The 26,258-nt window shown below is 49.0% G+C and overlaps 1 protein-coding gene across 2 annotated transcripts in view; it reads left to right on the plus strand.

Annotated features, from left to right (window-relative positions):
* The window catches only part of KCNIP3 (potassium voltage-gated channel interacting protein 3), an 81,727-nt gene that overhangs the window by 38,178 nt on the left and 17,291 nt on the right, over positions 1–26,258 (plus strand). Inside the window, exon 1 of one of the 2 annotated variants that reach the window (XM_041754010.1) lies at positions 17,594–17,814. The exons of the other annotated variant lie outside the window; for it this stretch is intronic. Within the exon in view, the coding sequence (XP_041609944.1) occupies positions 17,712–17,814 (103 nt within the window). The 5' untranslated portion in view covers positions 17,594–17,711. Of the gene's footprint in view, positions 1–17,593; positions 17,815–26,258 lie in introns of those variants that run through there. 2 annotated transcript variants of the gene reach the window in all.

The raw sequence follows: 26,258 nt of genomic DNA on the forward strand, positions 1-26,258 counted from the left end.
TGTGTCGAAAATGCCGTGGCTTTCAGACTTGGGTAGGTGGCGACAGAGGGCAGAAGGGGTGCAGAAGTAGGATCATCCGGGGAAGAAACCCCCTCGCCCCTCCACCAATCCCTTGTCTTTGCACAAGGGTGCCTACCCCGGATCAGAGCTAAGTTTGGGCATGTGGACTCATGTGTCATGAGCAGTGCCCAGGGTGCCTGGCAATGTTCAGGGAGCACGGAGAGCTTAGTCCCAGAAGACGAGCCACAGGTACACCCTATGCATCAGCCACCCCACCCTGCCTCACCCTCCCTCCAGGGATAGAGCCACATGTACTTTACACGTAGACCCTGGACCAGTGCCTGAGAGCCACACAACATTTGAGGAAAACCAACACCATCAGAGAGAGGCATTAAGCTCAGAGAAATGAAGAAGCAACACCCAAATCAACAAGAGTTATACTAAGACAAACAAAAGCAAAAGAACAGAATAAGGATCATAAATGCCCTCAGAGATCCAAGAGAATATTATATACATACAAGAGAATTACAATCTTGGAAGGAAAGCGGATTGCTGAAATATGGAAATGTGTCCTGGATGAGTGAATAGCAGAATGGTTGCCCTAAAAAACAAATTAATGAGCTTGACTCTGTAGCCTAGAATTTCCATCAAGTTATAATTACTGAAAGAGAAAAAGATGAAAATATGACAAAGAATTGAGTCATGGGGCAGTTCTCACAGTTTCAACTTGCAACTAAGAGGAATAAACAGGGATGGAGAGAACAGAGAGGAGGAAATACCTGTTCAGAGAAACTATGGGAGTCATTTCATTTACTCTTCCAGCAATGCAGTGAGGGACCCCGGGGAGAATGAAGTGATTTCTCTGGGGCCCCACAGCTATCCAGAGGATCCACTCCCGGTTCAGCTTCCCCCCTCCCCACTGAGCTGGGGGCCACACTAAAGGAAACGTGCTGGCTGTCCTGAGAGCTGACATGGTAGGATAGTGTTTCTCCAAGTGGGGCCCATGGGATAGTAGCATATGGCACGTGATCAGGGAGCCTGTGGTCAAATACATTTGAGAAGTACTAGTCAGATGAGAGTAAACAAATTTTGTTTTTGTGAACTTTGGGAAGACTTTTGGCCTCGACTTTCCTATCTGTTCAGTGGGACTCATAATTACATCCCTGGCTGTCTTCCAGGGTTGTTTTTTTTTTTTTTTTAAGATAGATTTATTTATTTATTTATTTATTTATTTATTTATTTATTTATTTATTCATGATAGACAGACAGAGAGAGAGAGAGAGAGGCAGAGACAGAAGCAGGCTCCATGCCGGGAGCCCGAGGTGGGACTTGATCCCGGGACTACAGGATTGCACCCTGGGCCAAAGGCAGGCGCTAAACCTCTGAGCCACCCAGGGATCCCCTGTCTTCTAGGTTTTAAGGCTCAAAAGAAACAATGCGTGTGACATTGCATGTACGATTGTACAAATATGAACTATCCTGGATTGTGTGAGTCCCGTCCCTAAGCCCTCTGTCTACTTGTGCTTCAGCCTGTGATGCGCAGCTGTACACACTCAGCTTCTCAAACATCATTTGGAAATTTGCTCCCCAGAGTCTATTCTTTCGGTAAAAAGGCTTGTGGTGAGAGGAGACAAGGGTGTTCACTGCAGGGCATGTGTGTCTGAGCCTTGAGCCCTGGCCCTCAGGTAAAGCAGGACAGCTGGAATCCATCTGCCACCATGTCAGCAGGAGTGGGGCTGTGTGTGTGCCTCTCACCCCTCAGGCTGCTGCCCTGTGTCTTCTAGATACTTAAATCTGGGGGGATGAGGGCTGAAGAAGGAGACTTGACCAAGGAGTTGAGAGGCCTGGGCTCTTGTCCCCACTATGCTACTGTGTGACTTCACAGCCCCCTGCTGGGTCTTACTTGTCTCATCTGTGAAATGGGAGGAAATCACTGCAGCCTCTCCTACCCCTAACCTGGTCATGCAGCAGCTAGAGAGGTCATTATAAGGAAGAAGGCAGGGCAGGGACAGCAGAGGAGGGAACAAATGCCTCATTGCCCTTGAGATAAAGCCCTTTCTGAACCCTTACCTTGACCCTTGACTTCCTGGCCTCTGGCTGGCCCTGCCTCTGTCCCCTGATCCTATGGCCTCTTAATACCAGCTTGCAATCTGACCCACCCGCACCCTCCCAACCTTGACCTGCTCGCTCCAGGTCACACTCTCCTGCCCTGGAGCTACATGGTCAAATCCTCTTCACATTCCTCTTTGCCTTCAGGGCTTGGAAGTGGGCTTGGAAGTGTTCCAGCTCCTCTGGGAAATCTGTCCTGGGCCTTGGGTTGAGATGGAGATCTTCGCAATATGTCTTCCACCACCATCTTTGGCCTGCCCCATTATAATTATCTCACAATCTGTCTCCCCCTCTAGAATGTATGCTCCTTGAAGCCAGCAGCCACGTGTGACATGTTTAATGCTGTATATTCTGGGCACAGAATAGACAGTAAAATATTTGTTGAATGAGTAAATGCATGAATGAGCCTGGCCTCCTTCTAACTCTGAAATCCTATGTCTCTCTGGATTGAAGAGAGTTTCTTTTTATTTTTTTTCTTTAGATTTTATTTATTTATTCATGAGACACACACACACACACACACACACACACACAGAGGCAGAGACACAGGCAGAGGAAGAAGTAGGCTCCATGCAAGGAGCCCCACATGGGACTTGATCCCCAGTCTCCAGGATCACGCCCTGAGCTGAAGGTGGCGCTAAACCACTGAGCCACTGGGGTTTCCTTTTGAAACCCTGAAAGGAGTTTCAAAAACCACTTTTCCTCCTCTGGGCCTAGCAAACAGACTTCTCTGGTTCCTGATCCCTCTTGTACAATGGCCTTGCAAGCCATCTGAGAAGGGAGATGTTGGACTGTTGCTGAGGACCTTCTTGGAGCCCTATGCTTCTGGAGAGTACTAGGAGGGGCAATTCCTGCATTGTTACAGTCATGAGTGGGAATAGTAACAGAGGTGTGAAAATGAGACAATGTTATACACATGAGTGTCTAGGAGAGTGGCTGGCATATATTAAGTGCTCAGTATATGAAGCTGCTACTATTCTTATTCTCCAATTCCTTCACTTCACTGAGCTCAGGGAGAAGTATGGATTGGCTGACTTCCCAGCTTGAGGGAGGAGGCAAGGGTGGATCTCAGATCTGGGATTTTCAGCTCCCAGCCCAGGGCTCTGGCTTCTCCACTGCTGCTTCCCATCTCAGACCCCAAGGTTTTGGTTCCAAGCCATTCGTCTGCATCAAGCTGATGCAGGGCATCTGGAATCAGCATACCTCCCTGAGCTGCCAGAGGCCACTACAAGAGCTGAGACACCAACACCAAGCATCCCGGATGGAAATTCCCCAAGACACCCTTGGGCCCTCAGCTTGAGAACAAACAAAGAAATGCTTATGTCCAGACTTCTTCACAGATCAGCAGCAAGGATATGACTTCAGAGCACTTAGCATCAGTGTCATAAAACATGAGGATTGATGACCCCGTGTGACTGGGGTGAATGCCAGGGAGAACAACCAGACTCAGAGTTGGCCAACAATGCTTCCTGTGTATATTTGGTGCACAGGGTCCCGGCCTAGATTCAGCAGAGCATTAAAATGACATGATGCTAATTAACATGGGCATGGAGCCCCTGTCATGTGCATGGGTACACCTGATTCTCACGACAATATGATGGGGTGGGCCAGGGGCTAAGGAATGTTTATCCCCCTTTGGAGATGAGGAAACCAAGGCCCAGGGAGGTGAGAAGCAATATAGGTTAGGTGATACAGCCTTTGATCTCCTGATTACCTGACTCTCTTGCCAACACAGAGAGGTGGGAAAGCCAAGTTCAGCCAAGAAAAATTCATTTGCCCAAAGAAACATGGTTGACATTGTATAAACTATAAGTGTCTGCAGTGAGGTTGCTTAGAAGAACTATACATGGCCTTAACCAGTCCTATCATCCTGAGACTGGTTGGTTCATCTGGCCTGGACCTGTAGGGTAAGAAAAGACATAGGAAGAGACTATAATTCCTCCAAATGATAAAGGGAATAGGAATCTTCTATCACAGGGATGTAAGGAGTGGCATAAGGGGCTCTGAAGACAAGGCGCCCTCAATTGCCTCTTTCCAAAACCTGTTCACTATTGCTAGACTCTTGTGAATCCTTGGGACAGTAGATGGAGATTTGGATATGCCTTGTGTGCAGATACAGGAATGAAGAGAGATCCTCTCTTCCTGGCCAATGTGTAATCAAACATGGTCATTGGGTAATTGAAAGAGTTTTCCTAAGTAGACAGTGAAGAGTCTACTGTTTCATAGTGACAGTTGGAGACATGTCCACATGCCAAGCAGCTCAGTTCTCTCATGCCTTCTCAGTCATTCTAGACCATGAGAATCATAAGAAGAAGAATTGCTCAATTAAGGAACATGAAGTTCCTTTCCTTCCAGAGACCACTGGTCCTATTCTGGGGATTCTCAAGATGCTGAGAGATCCCATGATGCCTGTGAAGGGCAAAAGCTTATTCCCAGAGGCTGATTCCGACATGGTAAACTCCATCTCTATAGCTAGTGGAATGTGTCTACTGATGACAAAAATCTCTCAGTTTTTGTGTAACTCAGAGTATCTTGACTTGCCCTTCATTTTTGAAAGACATTTTTACTGGGTATTGAATTATAGGTTGACCAGTTATTTCTCTTTGAGCACTTTCAAAAAATGTTACTCCACTATATTCTGGCTTCTATGGTTTTTGTCACGAAGTCTACCATCATTTGTATTATGTCCCTGAATGTCTTTTTTTCTCTAGATGCCTTTAAGATTTTTTCTCTACCTTTAGTGTTCAGCTGTTTGACCATTATATGCCTAGCTGTGGTCTTCTTTGTATTTATTCTACTTTGTTTTTTTTTTTTTTTAGAGCTTATTGAAAACACAATTTGATATCTTTCATGAATTTTGGGAATTTTTCTGCCATTGCTTCTTCAAATTCTGATTCTGTCTCTTGCTCTCTCTCTGCTTCTTCTGGGACTCCAGTTACACATTTGTTGGGCTTATTTACTTTGTCCCACATCTTCCTTATATTCTTTTCTGTTTTTTTTTTTCTCTGACGTTCATTTATAGTCCATTCACACTTACTGTAATTATTGATGTGGTTGGATTTTCATCGGCCATTTGCTACTTGTTTTCTATTTGTCTCGTTTTTATTCTCTGTTCTTCCTTTACTGCCATCTGTACTGTGAAACATATATTTTTAGTGTATCATTTTAATTCCTCTGTTGGTTTTTAACACTGAATTATTTCTACTTCCTCGCTTAGTGGATCTTTTGGGGATTATGATATAATTTTAATTTATAACAGTTTACTTCAGAATAATATTAACTTAATTCCAGTAAAATATAAAAGGATTCCTCCAATATATTTTCTTTTTTCTCTCCTCCCATATGCTATTAACATCACATATATCACATTCATATATGTTATAAGCCAACGCATACAGTGTTATAAGTATTGGTTTGTGCAAACATATCTTTTAAAGAAATTAAGGGTAAAAACAAGAAAAAGTTATATCTACTCAGTCTTTTTTTCTTAAAAGATTTTATTTATTTATTTATTTATTTATTTATTTATTTATTTATTTAACAAAGAGAGCACCAGCAGTGGGAGCAGTAAGCAGAGGAAGAGAGAGAGAAGCAGGCTCCCTGTGGAGCAGGGAGCCCAATATGGAGCTCAATCCCAGCACCCTGGCATCATGACCTGAGCCAAAGAGAGATGCCCAACTAACTGAGCCCTCCAGGTACCCCTTCTTAAAATACTTTATTTGCAAGGGGAGAAGAAGAGGAGGATGAAGAGGGACACTCAGACTCCTCACTGAGTGCAGAGCCCAACGGGGGGCTCAAAATTAAGAGTTGGACACTCAACCAACAGAGCCACTAGGTGCTCCTTTACTCACTCTTTTACATTTATTCACAGAATATAAGTTGCTGGCACCCTTCATTTTCCCCCCTGTGGATTTGAATTACTTTCTTTCAGCCTGAGGGACTTCCTTAAGTATTTTATTATTATTTTTTTATTTTTTTATTTTTTAAGATTGTATTTATTTATTCATGAGAGAGAGAGAGAGGCAGAGACACAGGCAGGGGGAGAAGCAGGTTCTCTGCAGGAAGCCCAATGCAAAATTCAATCCCAGGACCCCGGGATCACAAACTGAGCTGAAGACAGATGCTCAATCACTGAGCCCCCCAGGTGTACCCCTTTAGTATTTCTTCTAAGGCAAGTCTGCTAGCAATGCACTCTGTCTTTGTTTGTCTGGGAATGTCTTTATTTTGTCTTCATTTCTGAAGGATGGTTTTAGCTAGATGAAGAATTTTTGGTTGATAGTTTTTTTTTTCTTTCAGCTCCTTGAGTATGTCATTCTACTGATTTCCAGCTATTTCCATTATTTCAAATGAGAAGACAGCTCTTAATCATATTTTTCCCAGTGTGTGATGTGTCATTTTTCTCTTGCTGCTTTCAAGATTTTCTCTTTGTCTTTGTATTTCAACTGTTTGATTGTGATGTATATGGGTAGTGATATCTTCATGTTTATCACATTTGGAGTTTTTTGAGCTTCTTGTATATGGAGATTTATGTTTTCCATCAAATTTGGGAATTTTTGGCTATTATTTATTCACAGGTTTTCTTTGCTTCTCTTTCACTCTCTTCTTTTCTTCCAGGACTCTCAATCACATTTATGTTGGTATATTTAATATTGGCCTACAGGTATCTTAGAATCATTTCATTTTTCTTCAATTTTTTTTTCTCTTTGTTCTTCAGATTGGATAATTTCTATTGATCTATCTTCAAGTTTACTGATTCTTTTTTTCTGCTAGCTCATATCTGCTATTGAGTCCCTCTAATGAATTTTTAAATTTCAGTTATTTCACTTCTCATCTCCAGAATTTCCATTCATTTCTTTTATATTTCTGCCACTATATTGAGATTCTTCATTCACTATGTCATTGATCACACTTTAAGTCTTTAAATATGGCTCTTTAGTTCTTTGAATATATTTACGATAGCTGCTTTGAAGTTTTTCACTGCTAAATCCAACATCTCACCATACTCAGAGACAGTTTCTACTATTTATTTCTGAAGCATGAGTCACATTTTCTTGTTTCTTGGCATGTCTTGCAATTTTTATTTAACACTGGGTCAGGCATATGTGCAGCTTCATGTGGTAGATGGTGTCTGCTTCCTCTGCAGGTCACCTGTGTTGTCAGGGTTGGAGGCAGTGAGAGACAGATGTGGGTTCCAGCTTGTTTTCACTTTTTCTCACTTCATATCCATCCTTTTCCCCTCTATTCTGATCCTGCTGACCTCCAGCAACTTCGGGCATATATAGAGACAACAGCCTTCCATGGACTTCTTACCCAGCACCCCCAATTGCATAAGGTCTTGTTCTTATTATAAAGCCTCTATTCCTTATCACTCTATGTTCTATGTTCTATATCTATATTTTGGATCAGTCATAGTGGTTTTGCTTCCATGATCAACCCTAATGATGCAAATTTCCAATTCTCTGTTGAAATTTAAGCTTCACCTTTTCATTCATTTTGTCCATTTCTTTTTCTATTTTTGAAAACATACTAATTATAGTTATTGTGAAGTCCTTATCTACAAACTCCAAAATCTCAGTTATACCTGTGTTTCTATAAAGTTCATGATCAGCCACTTTTCCTTCTTCTTCACATGTCTCATACTTTTTTATCGCATGCTGAATGATATGCTTGTTATGCATGTGAATGGTATGTTGCATGGGCTCTGGGTTAGCTTCTGTCCCTTGAAAGAGTGTTGAGTTTAGTTTTGGCAGGCAGTTAATCTCCTGGCAAACCACACTCATCCTGTGAAAGCTTGCATTTAGGCTTTGCTAAGGTATATCTGTTTTAACTTTCTTCTTATTTATAGAATGTAGCTCTTAAGTCACTGTTGTAATTCTAAAGTATGGCCTTTCTGGGACCTAAACAGAAAGCCTAAGTTGTTCACCAGTGATTTGGCTGAGCTCAACCTTCAGTATTTCCTCAGGCTTGTATAAATTCCAAAATCTCTGTTTAGCTATTAGTTCCCTCAGCCACTATTCTCTATAAGCCCTCTTGGAGTCTCTCTATGCTCATGAACAGCCTAACAATTGACCAAGGGATCCAAGAGATGTTTTCATAGGGGTCTGTTCCTTCTCTGTAGCTCCCTCATTTCCAGACACCTGCCCTCTCAAATCATGGCTGCCTTAGCAATCCTGAAGTCTGATCTCTATTTCCTCCATCCAGTGTGACCACCATGCTAGGAGGTTTTGCTGCCCGGCATTTTGGAAAATGTGCTCAGAAATAAAGAAGAAGTGAATGTGGGGATCATGTAATAGGATTCTCAAGGATCATTGCCCTATGTTAATTGATGTCTAGTGCCCACATATACTTGCTTTACATGTTTTGTCCAGATTTTATAGTTGTTTCCATCGATAAGGCAAATGTGATGCCAGCTACTTCATCATAATTGGAATCTTCCTTTTCTGCACTCAATAGGGCTGAGAGAGGTAATGTCATTTGTATAGGTAAAACACAGATGTGTTCAAACTCACCTATGTTCTTGCTTATTCTCTGAGTGTCGATAACATGTACAATGAATTCCTTTCTCTGTGATAATAACAGAAGCTTCAGCCCTTACTGAATACCTCAAAAGGGTGAAAGGCACTGTTCTAAGTACTTTACATGCAGTAATTTATTTTACACTCATAATCACTCTGTGACATGGGTATTATCATTCTCATTTATAGTTGCAGAAACTGAGTCTTGTTGAAGCTAAGTTACTTGCCCAAGGTCACATGGCTAATAAGTGGAAAGCTAGGGTTTGAACCCAGGCAGTTTGTCTTCAAAGTCTGCACTATTAAGCAATATGCTACACAGTCATTTAAAAACAATCTCGGGCAACCCCAGTAGCTTAGTGGTTTAGCGCCACCGTCAACCTGGGGTGTGATCCTGGAGATCCAGAATCGAGTCCCACATCAGGCTCCCTGCTTGGAGCCTGCTTCTCCCTCTGCCTGTGTCTCTGCCTCTGTGTGTGTGTGTCTCTCATGAATAAATAAATAAAATCTTAAAAAAAAACCCAATCTCAATATTTAAAAACTTGTTATAGAGGCACCTGTGTGGCACAGTTGGTTAAGTGTCCAACTCTTGGTTTGGCTCAGGCCATGATCTCAGGCTCATGGGATCAAGCCCCATGTTGGGCTTCACACTCAGCATGGAGTCTGCTTCAGATTCTTTCTCCCTCTCTCTCTCTGCCCCTCCCATTCATGCTCTCCCTTGCTCTCTCTCTCAAATAAATAAATAAATAAATCTTTGAAAAAGAATTTCTTGTTATAAGTTAAAAGAAAAATCACTGTAGGAGCAGAGCCTTAAAAATTAGGCTCTGCTAGGCTGCATTTGGAATATGCAGAATCTATAGGCTTCCTTCATTTCTGTCAATGAAGTTCCCTCCTTTCCAGTTCTTCAGCCTTTACCAAGGTGCAGGCAACCTTCATCTTTCACCCAAGCTCTTCCCTGTCCTCATCATAGGCTTCTCTGCCTACAGGCTTGTTCTTAAAGCAGCAGGGCCAGAGAGGAAAGGCAGGAAGCTAAGCTAAGGAGTGCTGGTGAGGACTGGGGCCAAGAAAACCAACCCAACCATTGGGCTGGAGGATAGAATAACCTGGAGGTGGTGAGGAGAGCAGCAGAACAAAGAGCTGCATTCCTCAGCTGGGGACTGAACATTTATTTTTTATTTTTATTTTTTTTAAAGATTTCATTTATTTATTCACAGGAGACACACAGAGAGGCAGAGATACAGGCAGAGGGAGAAGCAGGCTCCATGCAGGAAGCCCGATGCGGGACTCGATCCCAGGACTCTAGGATCACGCTGTGGGATGAAGGCAGACACTAAACCGCCAAGCCACCCAAGGACCCCCTGGGGACTGAACATTTAGAAGGAAGCTCCCAGTAGCAAGAGTGGCATCTGGCAACTGGCAAGTAGCAGGCAGACATTAGGCAAGTCAGGGGCCCAACAGAGTCAGTGGTCAGCACACGAGGTGGATGGGGGGGGGCAGGGGTTGTGGGGCACATCACTCATTTCTCTGTGGTACTGCCTTCAGGATATATTCAAACCCCAGCTTTGCCTCTTATCAGTGGTGAGCACCTCTGATATACACAGTGGTATATATCTCTTAAGCCTCAGTTTCTCCTCAGCTTCATGGAACAGAAAACCTGAGTAATGGTGACTTAAATGAGATCAAGGTTTAGTTTTCTCAAGCAATAACAAATCCAGATGAATGTAGTTGTTAGGTTTAGTTTGGCAGCTCAAGTCATCATAATTCAGTAAACTGTGTCCTTCTCTCCTGGCTCTAGGTATAGCTATCATAACCCATTCCAGAAAGAAGTGAAGAGAAATAGCCAAAAAAGGGCATATGACACTGAGTCTGTCCCACTCCTTCAAGGTGGTTTCCTAGGAGCCCCACTCAATGACTTCTGCTTATAGCTCACTGGCCCAAACTGTGTCATATGGCCATCTCTAGCCACAAAGGAAGCTGGGAATGTAGTTTTTCAGCAAAGTGCATTGTTGCCCTCAACAAGATTAAGATTGTGTTAGAGAGAAAGAAGGGAAGAATAGATCCTAAGTCTATGCAACCAGAAGTCTCTGCCACAGGGGTAATGGTGTTATTTCCTCCATAATTAGGGTCGACATGAAGATGAAACCAGGTAATTCTTGTAAAGAATCTCTCAGATACCTGGCTCAGTCCATAGCAGGGAATATTCTCAAATTTGAGGAATTTTTCAAATAGCCCACCTAAGAAAGTTCTCCACAAGAAATTGACTGTAGAGTGCTCACCAGGACCACCCACAAAGTGAGGGCACAATAAATATTTGTGGCATTGTCTTATCTAAGCCCCATCCAAGGAGAGAGCATTCGTTGAGACTGGTGAAACATAGTCTGAAGTAGGGTGTTGGGAAGTGTGCCCTCCTCTGGGACCATAGAGCTTTCCAAGTTTTCTGCTAGTGCAAGTTAGGAAGGCCAAGAGTTATTGTGGGTCTTGATTATTCACAGGATTTTTGGGGCCAGACTTCTACCACACCGTAATTCCCTCAAAGACTTGGTCAGTTTCTGGTCCATTTTCTTCTAGTTGGTTCTGTGTTCAGTGACCACTACCAAAGTTCTTTTCTGAATACAGTTCTCCCATAGCTACTTTATTTCTTGGCTTTCTTGTTCTACCCATTTCTGTCTCTCACTTGAGGCCGTTTCTGTTTGCCTGAAAATTTGGCTGATAAATCTTAAAAGACCTTTGAAAAATGCTTTCTGCAACCATCTCATTTCTGTTGTTTGGTCCAAAAGTATTTCCTTTTCCAACATTGTGAAGACTTCAATATCTCATATCTTCTTCTTCCTTTCTACCTCTATTTTCTTTTATTTTTTTTTAAAAAAAGATTTTATTTATTCATTTGAGAAAGAGAGAGAGTGCAAGCATGCAGAGGGAAGGGCGGAGGGAGAAGCAGGCTCCCCACTGAGCAGGGTCTGATCCCAGGACACTAGGATCATGACCTGAGCTGAAGGCAGACGCTTAACTGACTGAGCCACGCAGGCACCTCTCTGCCTCTATTTTCAAAATAGCCAGCTCTCACCTCACTTCATTTCTTTCTTTAAGAGATTTTTAAAAGTTTCTTTCTCCCTTAACATCTCAGGGTGAGTGTTCCAGCTTGGTGGACGGTTCTGTTCCATGTGGTCATTCAGGGAGTCAAGTCCCTTCCACCTTGTAGCTCCACCCCCTCCTCCCCTTCCAGACTTGTCATCATCTGCATGGCTGAGGCTGGTCATCGACATGTCTGGGTCCCAGCCAGCAAGAAAAGAGAAGAATGATAAGGAGACTCACTCACTGACAAGGCCTCCATCCCCAGAGCAGCACCCATCCTTTCTACTGTTAAGAACTTAGTCATATGGCCACAACTAATTGCAAAAGGGTCTGAGAAATGCTGTCACCACTGAGCAACGATGTGCCTAGTTAAGGCTTTTTTACTATAGAAGAGAGGCAAATGAATTTTGGTGGAGAGCTAACAGTCTTTTCTACAGTAGTGCTCTCATTCCTCTTGCCAACAAGAGATTTAGGCATGACACGTGAAATAATTCCAGCCATGAAACACAAGGAAGTGTTCATGAGAAGCTTAATGGGTAAGTCTTCTTCACTATAAAAAAGAGAGAGACATAGGAAGAGATGAACTTGTCTTTTCCAGGACACTGTCATGTTAGGATGTGATGTCTAGAACTAGGCATCCATCTTGTGTCATGAGGGGAGCTGGTTGTGGGTAAGGTTGACTCCTATCCTATGGTGTCCCCTCCAAGGTGTTTCTGGCTCTGAGGAAGTGGGCATCTATAGGAACAGAGTCCCTCATGCTTGTCTTGGGTTGCTTTCACATCCATTGGCTTGTTGATTCTCACAGCTCATTGTTTGACAGGCAGGTAAATGTCACCAAGCGAACCCACATTATAAGAAGGAAAGGGAATCTCAGAGAGGTGGTGTGCCTTGGCTAACTCTGCTGGTTAGGGTTAGAACTAGGGATGTGGCCCTGGTTCTCTTGGGCTTCCAGTCTGGTGCTCTTGTTAGTGATACCAAGACAGCCTCTGCTGAAATAATTGGAGGAAAAGCATTGTCTGACATCCCATTAGTTATCTATAAATACGTTGAGGCAGGTGCTACTTATACCTTCAGAAAATTTACAGTCTGGTGGGAGAACAGAAGCAAATAAACGAACACATAAGTAAATAGCTAAACTCACATTTTGAGACCTGCAAAGAGGGAAGGGGACTAGCAGAGACTAATAAAGGCAAACAGGTCAGGGAAGACACTTCACAGAAGTGACATTTAAGCTGGGACCCAAAGGACAAGTAGGCACGAATTAGCTGGGTGAAAAGGAAGAGGAGGAAGAGGAAGAAGAGCCTTCAGATCTCAGGGAAGAGCATGTGCAGAGATCTGGAGCCTTGGGCCTATTCAGGTAGCTGCAGGTGTGGCTGGGGTCATGTGAACAAGGGAAAGGAGGACCACACTGGTGTAGAGGGGCAAGGCAGGATTGAATTAAAATCGCAGGCTATGGAGCTAGAATATTTGAGTTCAAATCCTGATACTGTGTAGTATAAGCTGTGTGCCCTTAAGCAAAGAATTAGCCACTCTGTGCTTCAATTTCTTCTTCTTGTCAAGTCCCTGCCTTACTGGGAGCTGCGAGAAATGAAGATAAATGGTATTGTACTGCCTGGTACATAGTGAATTCTTAGTAAATGTCAGCTGCTCTTATAGGTCATATTAAGGATTTGGTCTTTGTTCTATGAGTAATGGGGGTTGCATCAATCAAGACCCTTTGGTTGCAAGGAACAGCAGCCCACCTCACATTGGGGTAAGCAACAATAGGGAGACTTACTGGCTCATGTAACTGAAAGATATATAGGTTTAGGTGTGCCATTAGGCACAGCCGGGTCAAGGCATATAACATTGTCAACTGGGCTGGGGCCATTCATATTTTGTTCTGCTTTCTCAAGAAATAACTTCATTCTCCAGCCTGCTGGCCCCACATGGTGCCAGGGTGGCCATTCAGCTGCCACAGTGAAAAAGAGCATCTCTCTCCTGCTTTCCCAGGGCCAGTCATAGAGGTATCTCATTGTCCTGGCTCCTAGCTGGTGAGCTATGGCAGCTGCAGCTACCTGGTGACAGTGGAGCCGAGAGGAATGAGCAAGAGGCACAGTGCCAGGGTTTGTTGGTAGACTGGGCAGGAGTGGGCCAGGAAGATTCCAGGCTAACCCAGGGTTTGGGCCTGAGCAGCTAAGACAAGGAGTGTGAAGGAGGGGCAGGTTTAGGGAAGGTTGATAGTTTAGCTTCGAATGCATTGCATTTGAGGGGCCTTGGGACATCCATGGGGAAGAGTCCTAGAGGCATTTCTTTGGGATGAGGAACTCTACTCATGGACATTCTTGTCTGGTTCCTATGAATATGAGAAGGAGAGATAAATTGAATAATGACTATTCTGTCCACTAGAATGCTCTAGAACCAAGGGTGGCTTGTTCTCTGCAGGAGTTGAGAACTTGCTGAGCTGTTTGCTGGGCATGGGTCCCTCAAACAGTATGTGTGGCCCAGTCTCTCCTTTAAAAGTCAAAAGATCTTTTGACATCCTTGGGCAGCTGGATGGTTAGTAGGCTGGGGCACCCAACTAATGTTGGTCAATCTGACATGGTGCCACCCCACAGAAGCTGACAGTGCAGTGTGGTAAGAGATGAGAAGCACGAGATGACATGGAAGATGTCTGGGCAGACAGCCAAAACACAATGGCAGAATGGCATGGCCCAGGCAGCGGAGGCCATGGCGGTTCTGAGGAGAAGGGGGTTGATGCAGGGCTGGCATAAGCTGGGGAGGCTTCCTGGAGGTGGAACTGGAGTGGTATCAATATTCTAGGCATAGGAAGACCATGACCTCAGGTGTGGGGTGCAAGGCTAGGTTTGGGGTGTGCCCCAGCCTTCTCCAAACAGCTGGAGGTCTAAAAACTTTCTAAACTAGGCCAGGACACCAGAGCTCCCAGAGCCTCCCAGACATCCTGAGGTCTTCAAGTGAGAGCTCAGGACTCTCCAGCCTTCTACTATCACCTGGGGTGGAGCAAGTGGCTCTCTCCACATCGCCCCTCATCTTTGCCCACTCCTAAGGCAGTCCTCAGCACCCCGCGCTGTGGAGATTTCTTTGGATGTGCCCCTCCCCTAAGGCAGGGAGCTGGCGGGGAATGCCTGCCACAGGAGGCACTTGGGGGATATTAGGGAGGGGGCAGGTGGGAAAGGCCTGGCCTGGCACTTCATCGGTGTGGGGAGGATGTATGGGGTCTAGGGGCTTGTCTGCCAGCTTCTCTGCCCCAGGTCCTGTGGAAGTGGAGAGTGTGATGGGGCCATCAGCCCAGCCTCAGTGGACCTGGTTGGCCCTAGAACTGGCATGCGCCAAGCTAGTGAGTGAGCGGGGGAGTCAGCTTCCCATCCATTAGGCCCATGGCCCAGGCTGCTAATGCCGAGCGGACATTCTGCTCTCATCCCTGGTATCCACTTAGGCATCGTTAATATTTTACACCGCATAGCCAGGGGATCAATGTCTCATTTATAGCTCAGTGTTTATGAGCAGTCATTGAAGCTTTCCCAGGGAAGATGCTCAGGAGCACCAGGGGAAACTGAGGCAGGGAAGGAGGGGTGGACCAGCCTCAGGAAGACCCTTCATATGGCTTCCTTTGCTTGCCCACTTCTCTATCCCCCTATCTATCTCACATCTGGTACCCTGTACATACCCCACTCCAAGAACACATCTTAAGGAGCCATCAGAGCCTGTGACACAGGCCAGCCCTTGTCTCACTTGATCCTTTACAAGCCCCTCCCTGGAGAGGCTGGCTTGTCATCCCCATTTTAGGAAACAGGCTTAGAGAGGTTAATGTACTTTTAACCAGACCATTGATTGAGGATTAGTGGCAACTAGCTGGGACCTACAGGCTAGACTTCACTCAGCTCTGTAAAGTGTGTAAATTAGAGTACAGGAGGGGTTTGAGCCTTTCTAGACTTAATACACTTTAGCAACTCATGTGCTGCCACAGAGCCATGCTCTCTGGCGATCATTGGCGTCTCTGCTTAGAACTCTTGCTTTGGTCAGTGGAGGCTCACCACATGCCCACTTAAATGCAATTGAAAGCTGTGCATTTACAGTTCTTTAAAAATATCTCCAATAACTCAGACTTTTAACCAGGTGTGTTAAATACTGAGGTGGAACCACACAGGCCAGAAGAAACCCAGCAGCCTCTCTCCCCTCCTCTTCCACTGGAAACCGTGCGGTATGCTGGGCCACGACTGCTCTGGAACCCAGGAGACCTGGGCTGCACCTGCGCCCCTTCCCTAGTCCACCCTCTAGGTCTTGGTTTCCTTAACTGGAAAGTGGGCAAGAGAAAGCCCACCGCGGCGGCCCTTAAGGATTACAAGTAAACATAAAGGCTTGGTTCCTGTATGCCAGCTCCAGAGGGACCCTTGGCCGTGCACGCTCCGGCACTCCCGTCCCTCCTGTCCCCCCCCCCCCCCCCCCCCCCGCCACCCGGGCACCAAGGGGGCACAGAACACATTCAGCATTTGTTGAACGAATGACCGAGTGGGTAGCAGAGGCTCACGATGGAAGCTACTAGTGCTCGGGCCCTAGGTCCAAGCAGGCGTGGAGCGGGGCTGGATTTCCCCTCCCCTAAGGCAGCGGGAGCGGGAGAACTGGAGAACTTGGCGTGCGAAGCAGCCCCTGCTTCCCGCCCTCTAAGGCCCGGGCGCGGGCGAGGACGCCTGCTGAGAGCCGTGCCCGCCGGAGGGCAGCAGAGAGCCGCGGCTCCTGCCTGGGGTCCGCGAGTTCGCGGACTTGGGAGGGTTCCCGGGCTCCGCCCTGCCACGCCCACTCCTCTCGCTTGGCTTTCTCCTTCCTCTCGGACCCAGCGCCCCCGGGCTGGAGGGAGCGGTCCACAAACGAGCTGGCGCTCCTGGGCACTGCCCGCGCGTTGCACCTGGCATCCCTTTAGCTCTTTCCTACAGCCGGAAAGGCAGGCATGCACCAGCCCCTCCGTGTGGAGGAGGAGTCTGCAAGTCCGTGACTCGACCAAGGTCATGCTGCAGAATCAGGGGTGGAACTCGGTTCCGTAGTCTCTAATGCCAAAACCCACACTTCTCCAAAAGCCTGGCGCGCACGTGCGTTTCCGGAACTGGATAACTTTGGATACCAACTTTTTGCATTTGCATCGGGGGCCAGACCAGGGCCAAGTTCAGTCTCGAGCGGAGAGCTGACGGTGCGGGAGACAGCCCGGGGCGAGAGGGCTTCCCGATCCCCCGAAGGCCGGCTCCGCTGGCGGGCGGGGCGGGGCGGGGCGCGGTGGGGGCGGGCTCCGCACCCCTCCGCCCGGAGTCTGGAGCCCCGACTCCTCGCGGCTGACGGTGCTGCGGCTCCCTTCCTCTCTGGCCCCCCGCGCCCTCCCCAGCCACTCCGCCCCGCACCGGTAGGTGGAGGTACCCGTCGGCCGCGCGGCCTCCCGGGGGCGGGCTGGGCGGCGGTGGCGGAGCGCCAGGCGCGGTCGGGGGGCTGGGCCGCGCGGGGCGGGGCCACCTCCCTCCGCCCCTTCCCGGGCTGGCGCGGGGGGGCCGCGGGGGACGCCTCCTCGGGTGGTCGCCGCGCCTAGGCCAATGAGCGCGCGGGGAGCCGCGATGGAGGCTGGGGCGGCCGGGAGCGCCCGGGACCCCCGCCGCCGCCGCGCCCCCGCGCCCCCGCGCCCGCGGGGCTGGAGAGGGGGCGAAAGAGGCGCGGCGCCTCGCCGGCCATGGAGGCGTCTCTGGCCCGCGTCGGCCGCCCGAGCTGCGCTCCGCGCCGCCGCCGCCGCGCCTCGAAGTTTGCCGGCTGACTCGGAAAGTTGCGCTCGGGCTCCGCCGCCGCGCCGCGTCCACCTCCGGGCCTGCCCAGTCCGCCGCCGCCCTCCGCGGGGCCGCGGCCCCGTCCACACCCGCAGCCCCGCCTGCCGGGGGATGTGAGCCGCGGCCTCCCCCAGAGGCCGCGCGGGCTGCACCGGCCCCGGCGCCTCCCGAGGCTCGCGCGGGCGAGGGGCACGGCCCGGCCCCAGGAGCTCGGGTCGCCATGGGCATCCAGGGCATGGAGCTGTGCGCCATGGCCGTGGTGGTGCTGCTGTTCATCGCCGTCCTCAAGCAGTTCGGCATCCTGGAGCCCATGTCCATGGAAGGTAACGCGTGGCCCCGCGCGCTCCGCCGGGCCCCGGTGCGCAGGGAGGGAGCCGCAGTCGCGCTCCGGGGCACGGGTCCGCGGGTCTGGCCCGGGCGGCCCTGCACCCGCCGCCTTGGCCGCCGTCCCCTCGGACTCCCGAGGGCTGGTCCAGGAGTAAGCGGACGGAGGCCAGGGGCTCCGAGGGGCTCCGAGGGGCTCCAGAGGGGCCGGAGCTGCGGCGCTTGGGGTGGGCGTGAGCTAGATGCCTGGTGACACCCTGAGCCACCCTAGGCCTGCGGGTCCTGGCCGCCCCAGGTGAGCATAGCCAGCTTGGGCCTCCCGTTGGCGGGAGGTGGCTCAGGGTGAGGATGACTGGAAGGATCTTCATCCCAGGGTGAAGATGGTGGCAAGTGATAAGAGACCTCAGCCACATCATGGGACTGCCCCTTTCGCTTCCACCCGCATCCCTAGGCAAGGCTCAGGCCCACGGGATCAGTAACCAAATCCTCAGGCGCCACATTTCTGTCCCAATAAAATATTAACTGAGGAGACAGACCTGCTCTTAAGTCAGACAGTGGGCAGCCTCCCTGGGACCCCTGAGAGGCACCCTGGGAGCTGCTTCCCAACCTTGGATACCTCCCTAAGACTTCTGAGCAGGTTAGGAGGAGGAGCCCCTCTAGGGCACACCCATTCTGAAGGGGACCTTGACCCACTGGGATGTAACTCCCCCTCTACCCAGTTCCCCGGAGGCAGTTGCAGCCCCTACCTCTGTACTGTGCAGGCGGGCTGGCCTGTCCTGTGCCTGTTACCTATGCTCCCTTGCTGTCCTCTCAGGGGAGGATGGGCTTCCTGCCTGCCTCAGCACTCTGCTGACCTTGCCAGGCTCCTGCTCCTGGGACTGAAACCCAGAGGTCTAGGCAGGAGAGGAGGGAAGAACGTGTCCTTGCCTCTGAACTGCCTGGCAGCTCCTCCAGCCTGAGGATGTGCCCCAAACCCCTGCCAAGGGCTACCAAGGACAGGGAAGGGGCACAGGGCCTGGAAGCAAGGCCCTTCCTCCATTTTGCCTTTGGAACCTAAAGCAGACTCTTTACCTGACATCCATGACTGTGTGTCCCTAAGAAGCCATCAGGCTCCATCACACCTCTTCTGGATGAGTTCTCCTGCCCAGAGAGAAGAGACATATTCAAGGTGGTTCTGAGAGGTGCCACTGTAAGCTTTAAATTTTACTTGGAGAGGAAAATTGCCCAAGCGAGGCCTGTGCTTGTCTGGATGCTGACCCTGACTGGGGAATCCAGTACAGGGGATTTGGTGGGAAACGGATTTGCTCTAGAGGGATAAGCATCCTGCACTACTGTGCCCCTGAGGACCTATGCCTCCCATAGGGCACTAGTCTGTCCTGTAACCCCTCTCCTTTGCCCATGTGAAGTCTGTGATGGGTGTGAGGAGTGGTTGGTACTCAGGGAAGCCATGGCCCCTAATGGATCTTCCCCATTTCCTGGCCCCTCTCAGGCCACCAAGGGGCTGAGAGCACTCATGGCCTCATTCTACTTGGTACTGCAAAACCTTCCTGAGTGAGCCAGTTCCCTCACAGGGCTGGGCCTATGAAATGTGCTGTTGTGATTTCTAAGGAAAAGGGATTTCTTTACAAAGAAAGAAAATACTTGGCTGGTATGCACAAGACTACAGATGCTGGATTCAACCTGCTAAAAAACCCACTTGGGGCTCTACTGAGTTTCTCTTTGCTGGTGCAGTTGCCCACTTGGGCCCCCTTGGAGTTCTGATGTCTCGATGTAGTGGGAGGAGTGTAGAGCCTCAGTGTCAGCCAGGTCTTAGCTGGGATCCTGTCACTCACACATGCTGGCTGGATAAGCTCCCTTCACCTTTCTGAACCTCAATTTCATTACCTGTAAAGTGGGCTGTGTGGCAGACTTATAGCACCATTCTTGGCGTATAAGAGCACAAACTTTGTGAACCATTGACATCATGAGTGATTAGCAATGGAGTGATTACTCGTAGTGACAGGACTGATTCATGGTCAAAAACATTCTCTCACTCAAATGGGCCTCCTCTCCTGCATCAGAGGGAGGGAGTTATAAGTTCCAGTGTTCCATGTTGATGGGAAGTGGTGTCCTTTAAAAGTAAGTGCCTGGCAGGCCCATTGGCCAGGCAGCGTCTGAGGGTCAGTGTCTGAGGGAGCCCAGACCTTGTGGCCCCAGCCTGGTTGGGAGCTGGTACTGAGGGAAGAGAGCTGGTGCCCAGCTCCCCGCAGGCATGCGTGGATTCAGTCGTGTGTCTCCTGTCCTCCCGGAGCCTCCGTAGTTCCCATCTGTGAGCCGCCAGGGTTATGATGCCCCTGGGATTGTTAGGAACTAATGGATCTGGGTTCTAGGCATGCAGCCTTCTAGAAGTACATGCAGAGGCTGAAAGGCCCTCTGTCTGCTTCTGGGTGACTCCGTGGGGCAGTTCCAGCCTGGTTTGGCCACTAGCTTACCAAGTGACTTTGGTGCATTAAATATTCTTAAGCCTTAATTTCCTTATCTGTAGAATGAGGACAAAAGAATATGTTCCGCTATCTGCTTCACAGGGGTGTGGTGAACTAAAGCACTGCACAACTTAAAAGCTGAACTCAAGTCTGCACAACTTAAAAGCTGAACTCAAGTCTAAGGGACTCACAGGGTGGGTGGGGCACACAGGTACAAAGTGACTCAGGGCTGGGAATACTTGGTGCTTGTCTGCAATCCCTGACACCAGACCTTTTTGTCTACATTTGTGCCCAAGGCTTGACTTTGGTCACTGCCTCTTATCTCAGTTCACATTTCCTAAGTTCTAGATGAGTAGCTCTCAACTGAGGGCAATTTTGCTCTCCAGTGGAAATTTGGTAATGTCTGAAGACATTTTTGATCATCACAATTGGGGAGAGGGTACTATGGGCATCTAGCAGGTAGAGGCCAGCTATGCTGCTAAACATCCCACAATGAACAGGATGGCCCCCACAAGAAAGAACGATTAGGCCCCAGTGTCAGTAGGGAGGTTGAGAAACCTTGTTCTGGAAGGAGCACTGGGAGCTAGGTGGCCAGGAGCTAGGACAGCTGCTTCTCAGCCCTGACTTACTTACTCACTGACATGCTGTCATTAACTTGGACAAGTCACTTTTCTTACCTGAGCTCTGTTTGCTCATCTGTAATGGGGTGTTGGAGGGGAGGTACCATCTCGCCTGGGAACAATCCCTGACCCTCCTGGCTCCCTGCCCCTGTGGCTTGTGTTAGGTGATGCTCTTCTGAGATTTTCTGTGTCCACATCCTCACCCCACCTGGGCTTTCTGAGGGGGTCAGTGACTTGTGTGTATACACTTGTGACCCTAGAGTGTGCCTATCACTCCCTGGTAAACAGCGGGTATTGAGTAAGTGTAAATTATATGCCATCACCAGCATACATTCTCTGGGCACCCTTTGTGTGCCAGGCTGTATGAGACCCCACCAGGAGCACAGGTAATGGAGAGTCTTGGCCCTCCCCTTAGGATACCCCTGGGCAGATGCCCTCTGAGGGGAGGACCTTCTGGCTGGGGGTGGGGACAGGGAGGCGGAATTGTGACAGGGGGTGTGTAGGTGGGTGAAGAGACAGAGGCGTGAAGAGGAGAATGGGGGGTGCCCAGGTGGAGGTATGCGTGGCCAGCCTGACCCACCAGCCCTCTGGAGTGGCCCTCTGTGCACAGCTGCCTGCAGAGCCCTGGCAGGCACAGGTGGCCTGGGAACCTGCACGGTCCGCAGCTGACTCTGGGCTCCAAGCAAGGCCCAAGGGAGTGGCAGTTACTCCTGCTCTTTCTCTTGCTCATCTTCTCCATCCAGCACCCTCTTCTGCCTTTGCTGAGGCCTGCGGATACTACATATCCTGGCTGCCCTTTCTCTTGGCAGGGTCTCCCATGCTCTATAACCTGCAAGTCCCTTGGCCTAGGTGGCCCCTAGGCAGTTTCCAGATCTGATGCTGATGGCAGTGGCAGCAGCCCACATCTAGTGAGTTCTCTCCTGGGGTGTATTGTAATCTTGTCCTCAACAGCAGGCCCATTCTAGAGATGAGGAAGCTGAGGCTCGGGGAGGCTAAGTCACTAAACTGAGGTTACCCAGCCAGGGAGTGGCAGAGCCAGGACTTTTACAAACTCCGGCACACCCGTCCTGGATGCCTCTCTAACTCCACACCACCGAGGAGACATAGACACGTCCCAGCCTCTTACAGCACGTGTCAGCAACCCAGAGCGGAGACAGCTGCTCTCAAAGGGTACAAATCCAAAGTGTCCCTTGTTGAGCCTAAGTGTGTGGCTGTGTGCAAACTCGTAAAGCAATGCCCAGCACAGAGTAAGCACTTTATAAGTATTACCTCTTGTTACTTCTTGCCAAAAATGCCCTGGCTCCATTCCCCCCCAGTGTCATACATCACTACCGTGTACTAGAAGTTAGTGGGAGAGGCGGATGCACTTGACAGGTCCTTCGTCGTGATAGGCGGACTTCCTTATGTGCTCTGTGAGGTCCACCCAACTGGATGGCCGGAGACTCCCGGGCTGGGCCCTGGGAAAGGGAAGGGGAGAGGCGGGCTCCAGGTGGGTGGCTTCTGTGGGGCAGGGAGGTGGTCTGGAGCTGAGCCTGAGCCTGATGCTGCTGTAGGATGGGGGACTTGAGCAAAGCCCCTTCCCTGCCCCCCTGAGTGCCTCAGCTGTGGTGTATCTAGTGGTTTCATAGCCCCTTAGCCATGGAATCTCGGACAGAGTCTTAAATAGAAGCCCAGTACCACTGACAGAAGAGGTACTGCTAGCATTGGAAGGGGAATCTTGCCCTGCAGTGGTCCCTGGGGCTCCTTGGGGGGACCTCCAGGTCTAGGGGTCATCTGACCAGCAGGGGCTATCAGGGCTGACATCTGCCAGCCAGGTAGGAGGGATTGGAGCCAGCCAGTGTGGACAGCACTGTGAAAGAGTTTTGCTGCAATGGGGAACTGGGATGGGTGCTGGCTGGCAAGCAAGAAGGTGCAAGAGAAGGTCTTATAGCTGCTTCCAGGGGAGCCTGGCAAAGGTGAAGGCAGCCCAGGGGGCTTCACCAGGCTCATGCACTCAGGAGGCAAAAAAAATGCCTCTCACCCAGTACCTGGTGCATCTTTGATTTGGAACTACCTTTTCCAAGTCCCTACAGGTGCATCCTGCCCAGAAGGGGCCATGTGGCATGGGGTCAGGATCAAGGACTGGAACTTCAGCTCCCTGGGAGGAGAGCCCAGTTTGTGATTTGTCAGGTTGTTGTATAACTTGGAGACATTTTGCTTTAGAACGCCAACAATAACAACAACAATTTTTTAAGAACAATTTTTTAAAAGCCTCATGCTTTCACTCCTTTAACAAAATATTTGTTTGATGGAGAGGTTAAATCTTTGTTGCTGAGCCCCTGGTTATCAGTGATGGGGGGTAAATAGTGTCCAGGACAAGCCTCTGGAAGGGCGAGAGGAAGGCTGAGCCCAGGGAGAGGTGAAAGGGTGACAGGAGAAGCAGGCTAACTTCCCAATCTGGCCAAGTACAGCTCCTCAGGGGTTTGTAGGAAAGCTGTAGAAAATGCTTGTTTAGATCCATTAATCACCAGACCCCCCTGTAATTGCAGAGGGTGATGTGACACCCCTGGCAGGTCCTAAGAGGTCTGGCTGCATCTCTGCTAAAACAAAGCAGGGGGATAAGCCTGGGATTTCTCTTGTGGATGAGCCAGGAGAGGTCTCCAGTGTCCCCTGAGAGCACATGGGGTGCCTGGCATTGGGCCAGATGCTGTGGGAGTCAAGATGAAGAAGCCAGGTCCCCTGTACCTAAGACAGTTCCAGACAGTTCCAGTTCCTTGGTACATATGTGTGTAGAGGGGGTGAAAAGAAAGTGGGAGTTGGGGTGGAGGTAAGGGGGTGAGATCTCCCTTCTTCTTGTAAGACCACCAATCCTATTGGATGAGTGCCGCCCCCTAGGACTTCATCTTACCATAATTACCTCCCAAGCTGTATCTCCAAATATAGTCACATTGGCTTAAGGCTTCAACATACGAATTTTGGGGAGATACAACTCAGTCCATAGCACCCGTAAACATAGAAGTATGCATCTGGCGGGGAATCATAGCCAAATGAAGAAAAGTAGAACAGAGATGAGAGAAAGATAGGCATGGTGGGGGGTGGCACCTCAGAGGAGGTAACATTTGAACAGATGAAGGAGGTGTGGGTTCTGAGGGAAAAGCAGTTGAGTGAGAGAGGATAGCAACTGGGGGCCCTGCAGAGGGAATGTGGTGGGCTGGAGGGGTGCAAGGGGCCAGAATGGCTGGAGCAGAGGGAGCACAGGCAAAGACATGAAAGATGAGGTCAGAGCTGGGCCGGGGAAGGGGCCTGGGGGTAGCGTGCATTTATTGGCTATTTACTGTTGGGTTTTTTTTTTTTAAGATTTTATTTATTTATTCATGAGAGACCCAGAAAGAGGCAGAGACATAGGCAGAAGGAGAAGCAGGCTCCCTGCGGGGAGCCCGATGCAGGACTGGATCCCGGGACCCCAGGATCACGACCTGAGCCGAAGGCAGGTGCTTAACCACTGAGCCACCCAGGTTATTGGTTATTTTTATATTCAGAGCTTGGGGGAAGGCTGTTGAACAGAGGAATGCACAGGGCATGTTTTCAGCAGCTTCCTTCAGCACTATTTGCAAACTAGACCTAGGGGACCCAGGGCAGAAGCAGGACAACACACCAGAAGAGCTGATGGAGCCTTGGACCAGCGTGGGGCCAGTGGAAGTAGCAGAAGGTCTAGAGGTGAGGTGCATATTGAGAGTTAGAGCTGGCTGGCCACACGTGTGGGTTGAGCGCTGGGAGGAAGGTCTGCGCCCAGAGTTTTGGCCTAAGCTCCCAACAGGATGGAGTTGCCGTCCCCTGAGCTGGGGAAGGCTGTGGGTGGAACAGGTTCTGGGAGGAAGATCAGGAGCTCAGTTTGGAAATGCTCCATTTGAGAACCACCTAGACATCCAAGTGCAGATGGCAAGCAGGCGAGTGAGTCTGGAGCTGCGGGCAAAGTTAGCCCACATTCCCCAAAGGAGACTTGACTTTTAAAGAAGCTTTCAGATTTTGCAGATTTAATAAATGTTACCTTTTTTTTCCTTGTTGTTCTCAGATGTGTTTTTCATGCTAATTATTTTGAACACCTCTTTGTGTACCTATCACCTTTTTCAGTTTGCTCATCTCTAACTTGCCCATGTATATCCTTCAGTCATTTCTTTTGGGATTGCTGTCTTTTTCTTATCTTCCAAATGTCCTATTTTGTCCAGACCACAGGTATATTCTTTCTCTCTCATTTTCTCTTGCTCTGGGTACTTAAAAAAATTTATTATTATTTTTTAATTTTTATTTATTTATTAGAGAGAGAATGAGCTCAAGTGAGGGAGGAGCGCAGAGGGAGAGGACCTCAAGCATACTCCATTCTGAGTGCAGTGCCCCACACGGGGCTTGATCTCACAATCCTGAGGTCACCACCTGAGCCTAAATCAAGAGCCTGACACTCAACTGACTGAGCAACTCAGGCGCCCCTCTAATTACTTTTAAACATTTTAGTTAACCTCTAACAAATTCAAATATACATTTGATACATATATTAAAAAGAATAATAAGCACTAATGAGCTACCTTCCCCACCCCCAGAACTAGGACCCCACCAGCCTGCCTCTCTCTGAGTTTCTCCCCTCCCAACCCACAGAGATTACCACTAGCCAGATTTGCACCTGTGGTTACTGGATTTTTGTTCTTATATATAATTTTATTTCTTACTATCCCTCCCTACAAATTATTTGGTTATTCTTGGATTTGAATTTTGCAACAAACGGAATCACACTGGTCTCCTAGGACTGGTTTTTCATCCAATAATCCGTTTCTAGGACGCATCCATATTGCTGCGTGTTATGGTTCACTCACTGCTATAGGACATTTCATCCAGTGGATGGCCCACAGTCTATTTATCTGCTTTATTAACAGCGAGCAAGTTGATTCAAGCTACTGTTATTGTAGAGTGTTGGGGTGGTGGCTCTTCTGCAAGTCTCCTGGGCATTGTTTCTCTAGCACTCTGTCTAGGGGAGGGTTACCTCACCGTAGGGTATGCAGATGTGTGCAGCATTAGAATGAAAATGCAAATACTTCCCCACTGTGCCTGCTTGTACCAGTTATGCATGCGCCCTAGCATGCTGAAAAGTTACCGTTGTGCCTGGGTGGCTCAGTCAGTTAGGCATCTGCCTTCGGCTCAGGTCATGGTCCTGGGGTCCTGGGATGGAGCCCCATGTGCTCAGCAGGAAGTCTGCTTTTCCCTCTCCCTCTTCTCCTTACCCCCTGAAAGTACTCTCGCTTGCCCTGTCTCTCTCTCTCAAATGAATAAATTTAAAAATCTTAAAAAAAAAATTACCATTGACTTCCTTCCTCTCCCCAGCCAGCACTTAGC

Source organism: Vulpes lagopus, chromosome 5, assembly GCF_018345385.1.
Source record: "Vulpes lagopus strain Blue_001 chromosome 5, ASM1834538v1, whole genome shotgun sequence".
NCBI classification, from domain to species: domain Eukaryota; kingdom Metazoa; phylum Chordata; class Mammalia; order Carnivora; family Canidae; genus Vulpes; species Vulpes lagopus.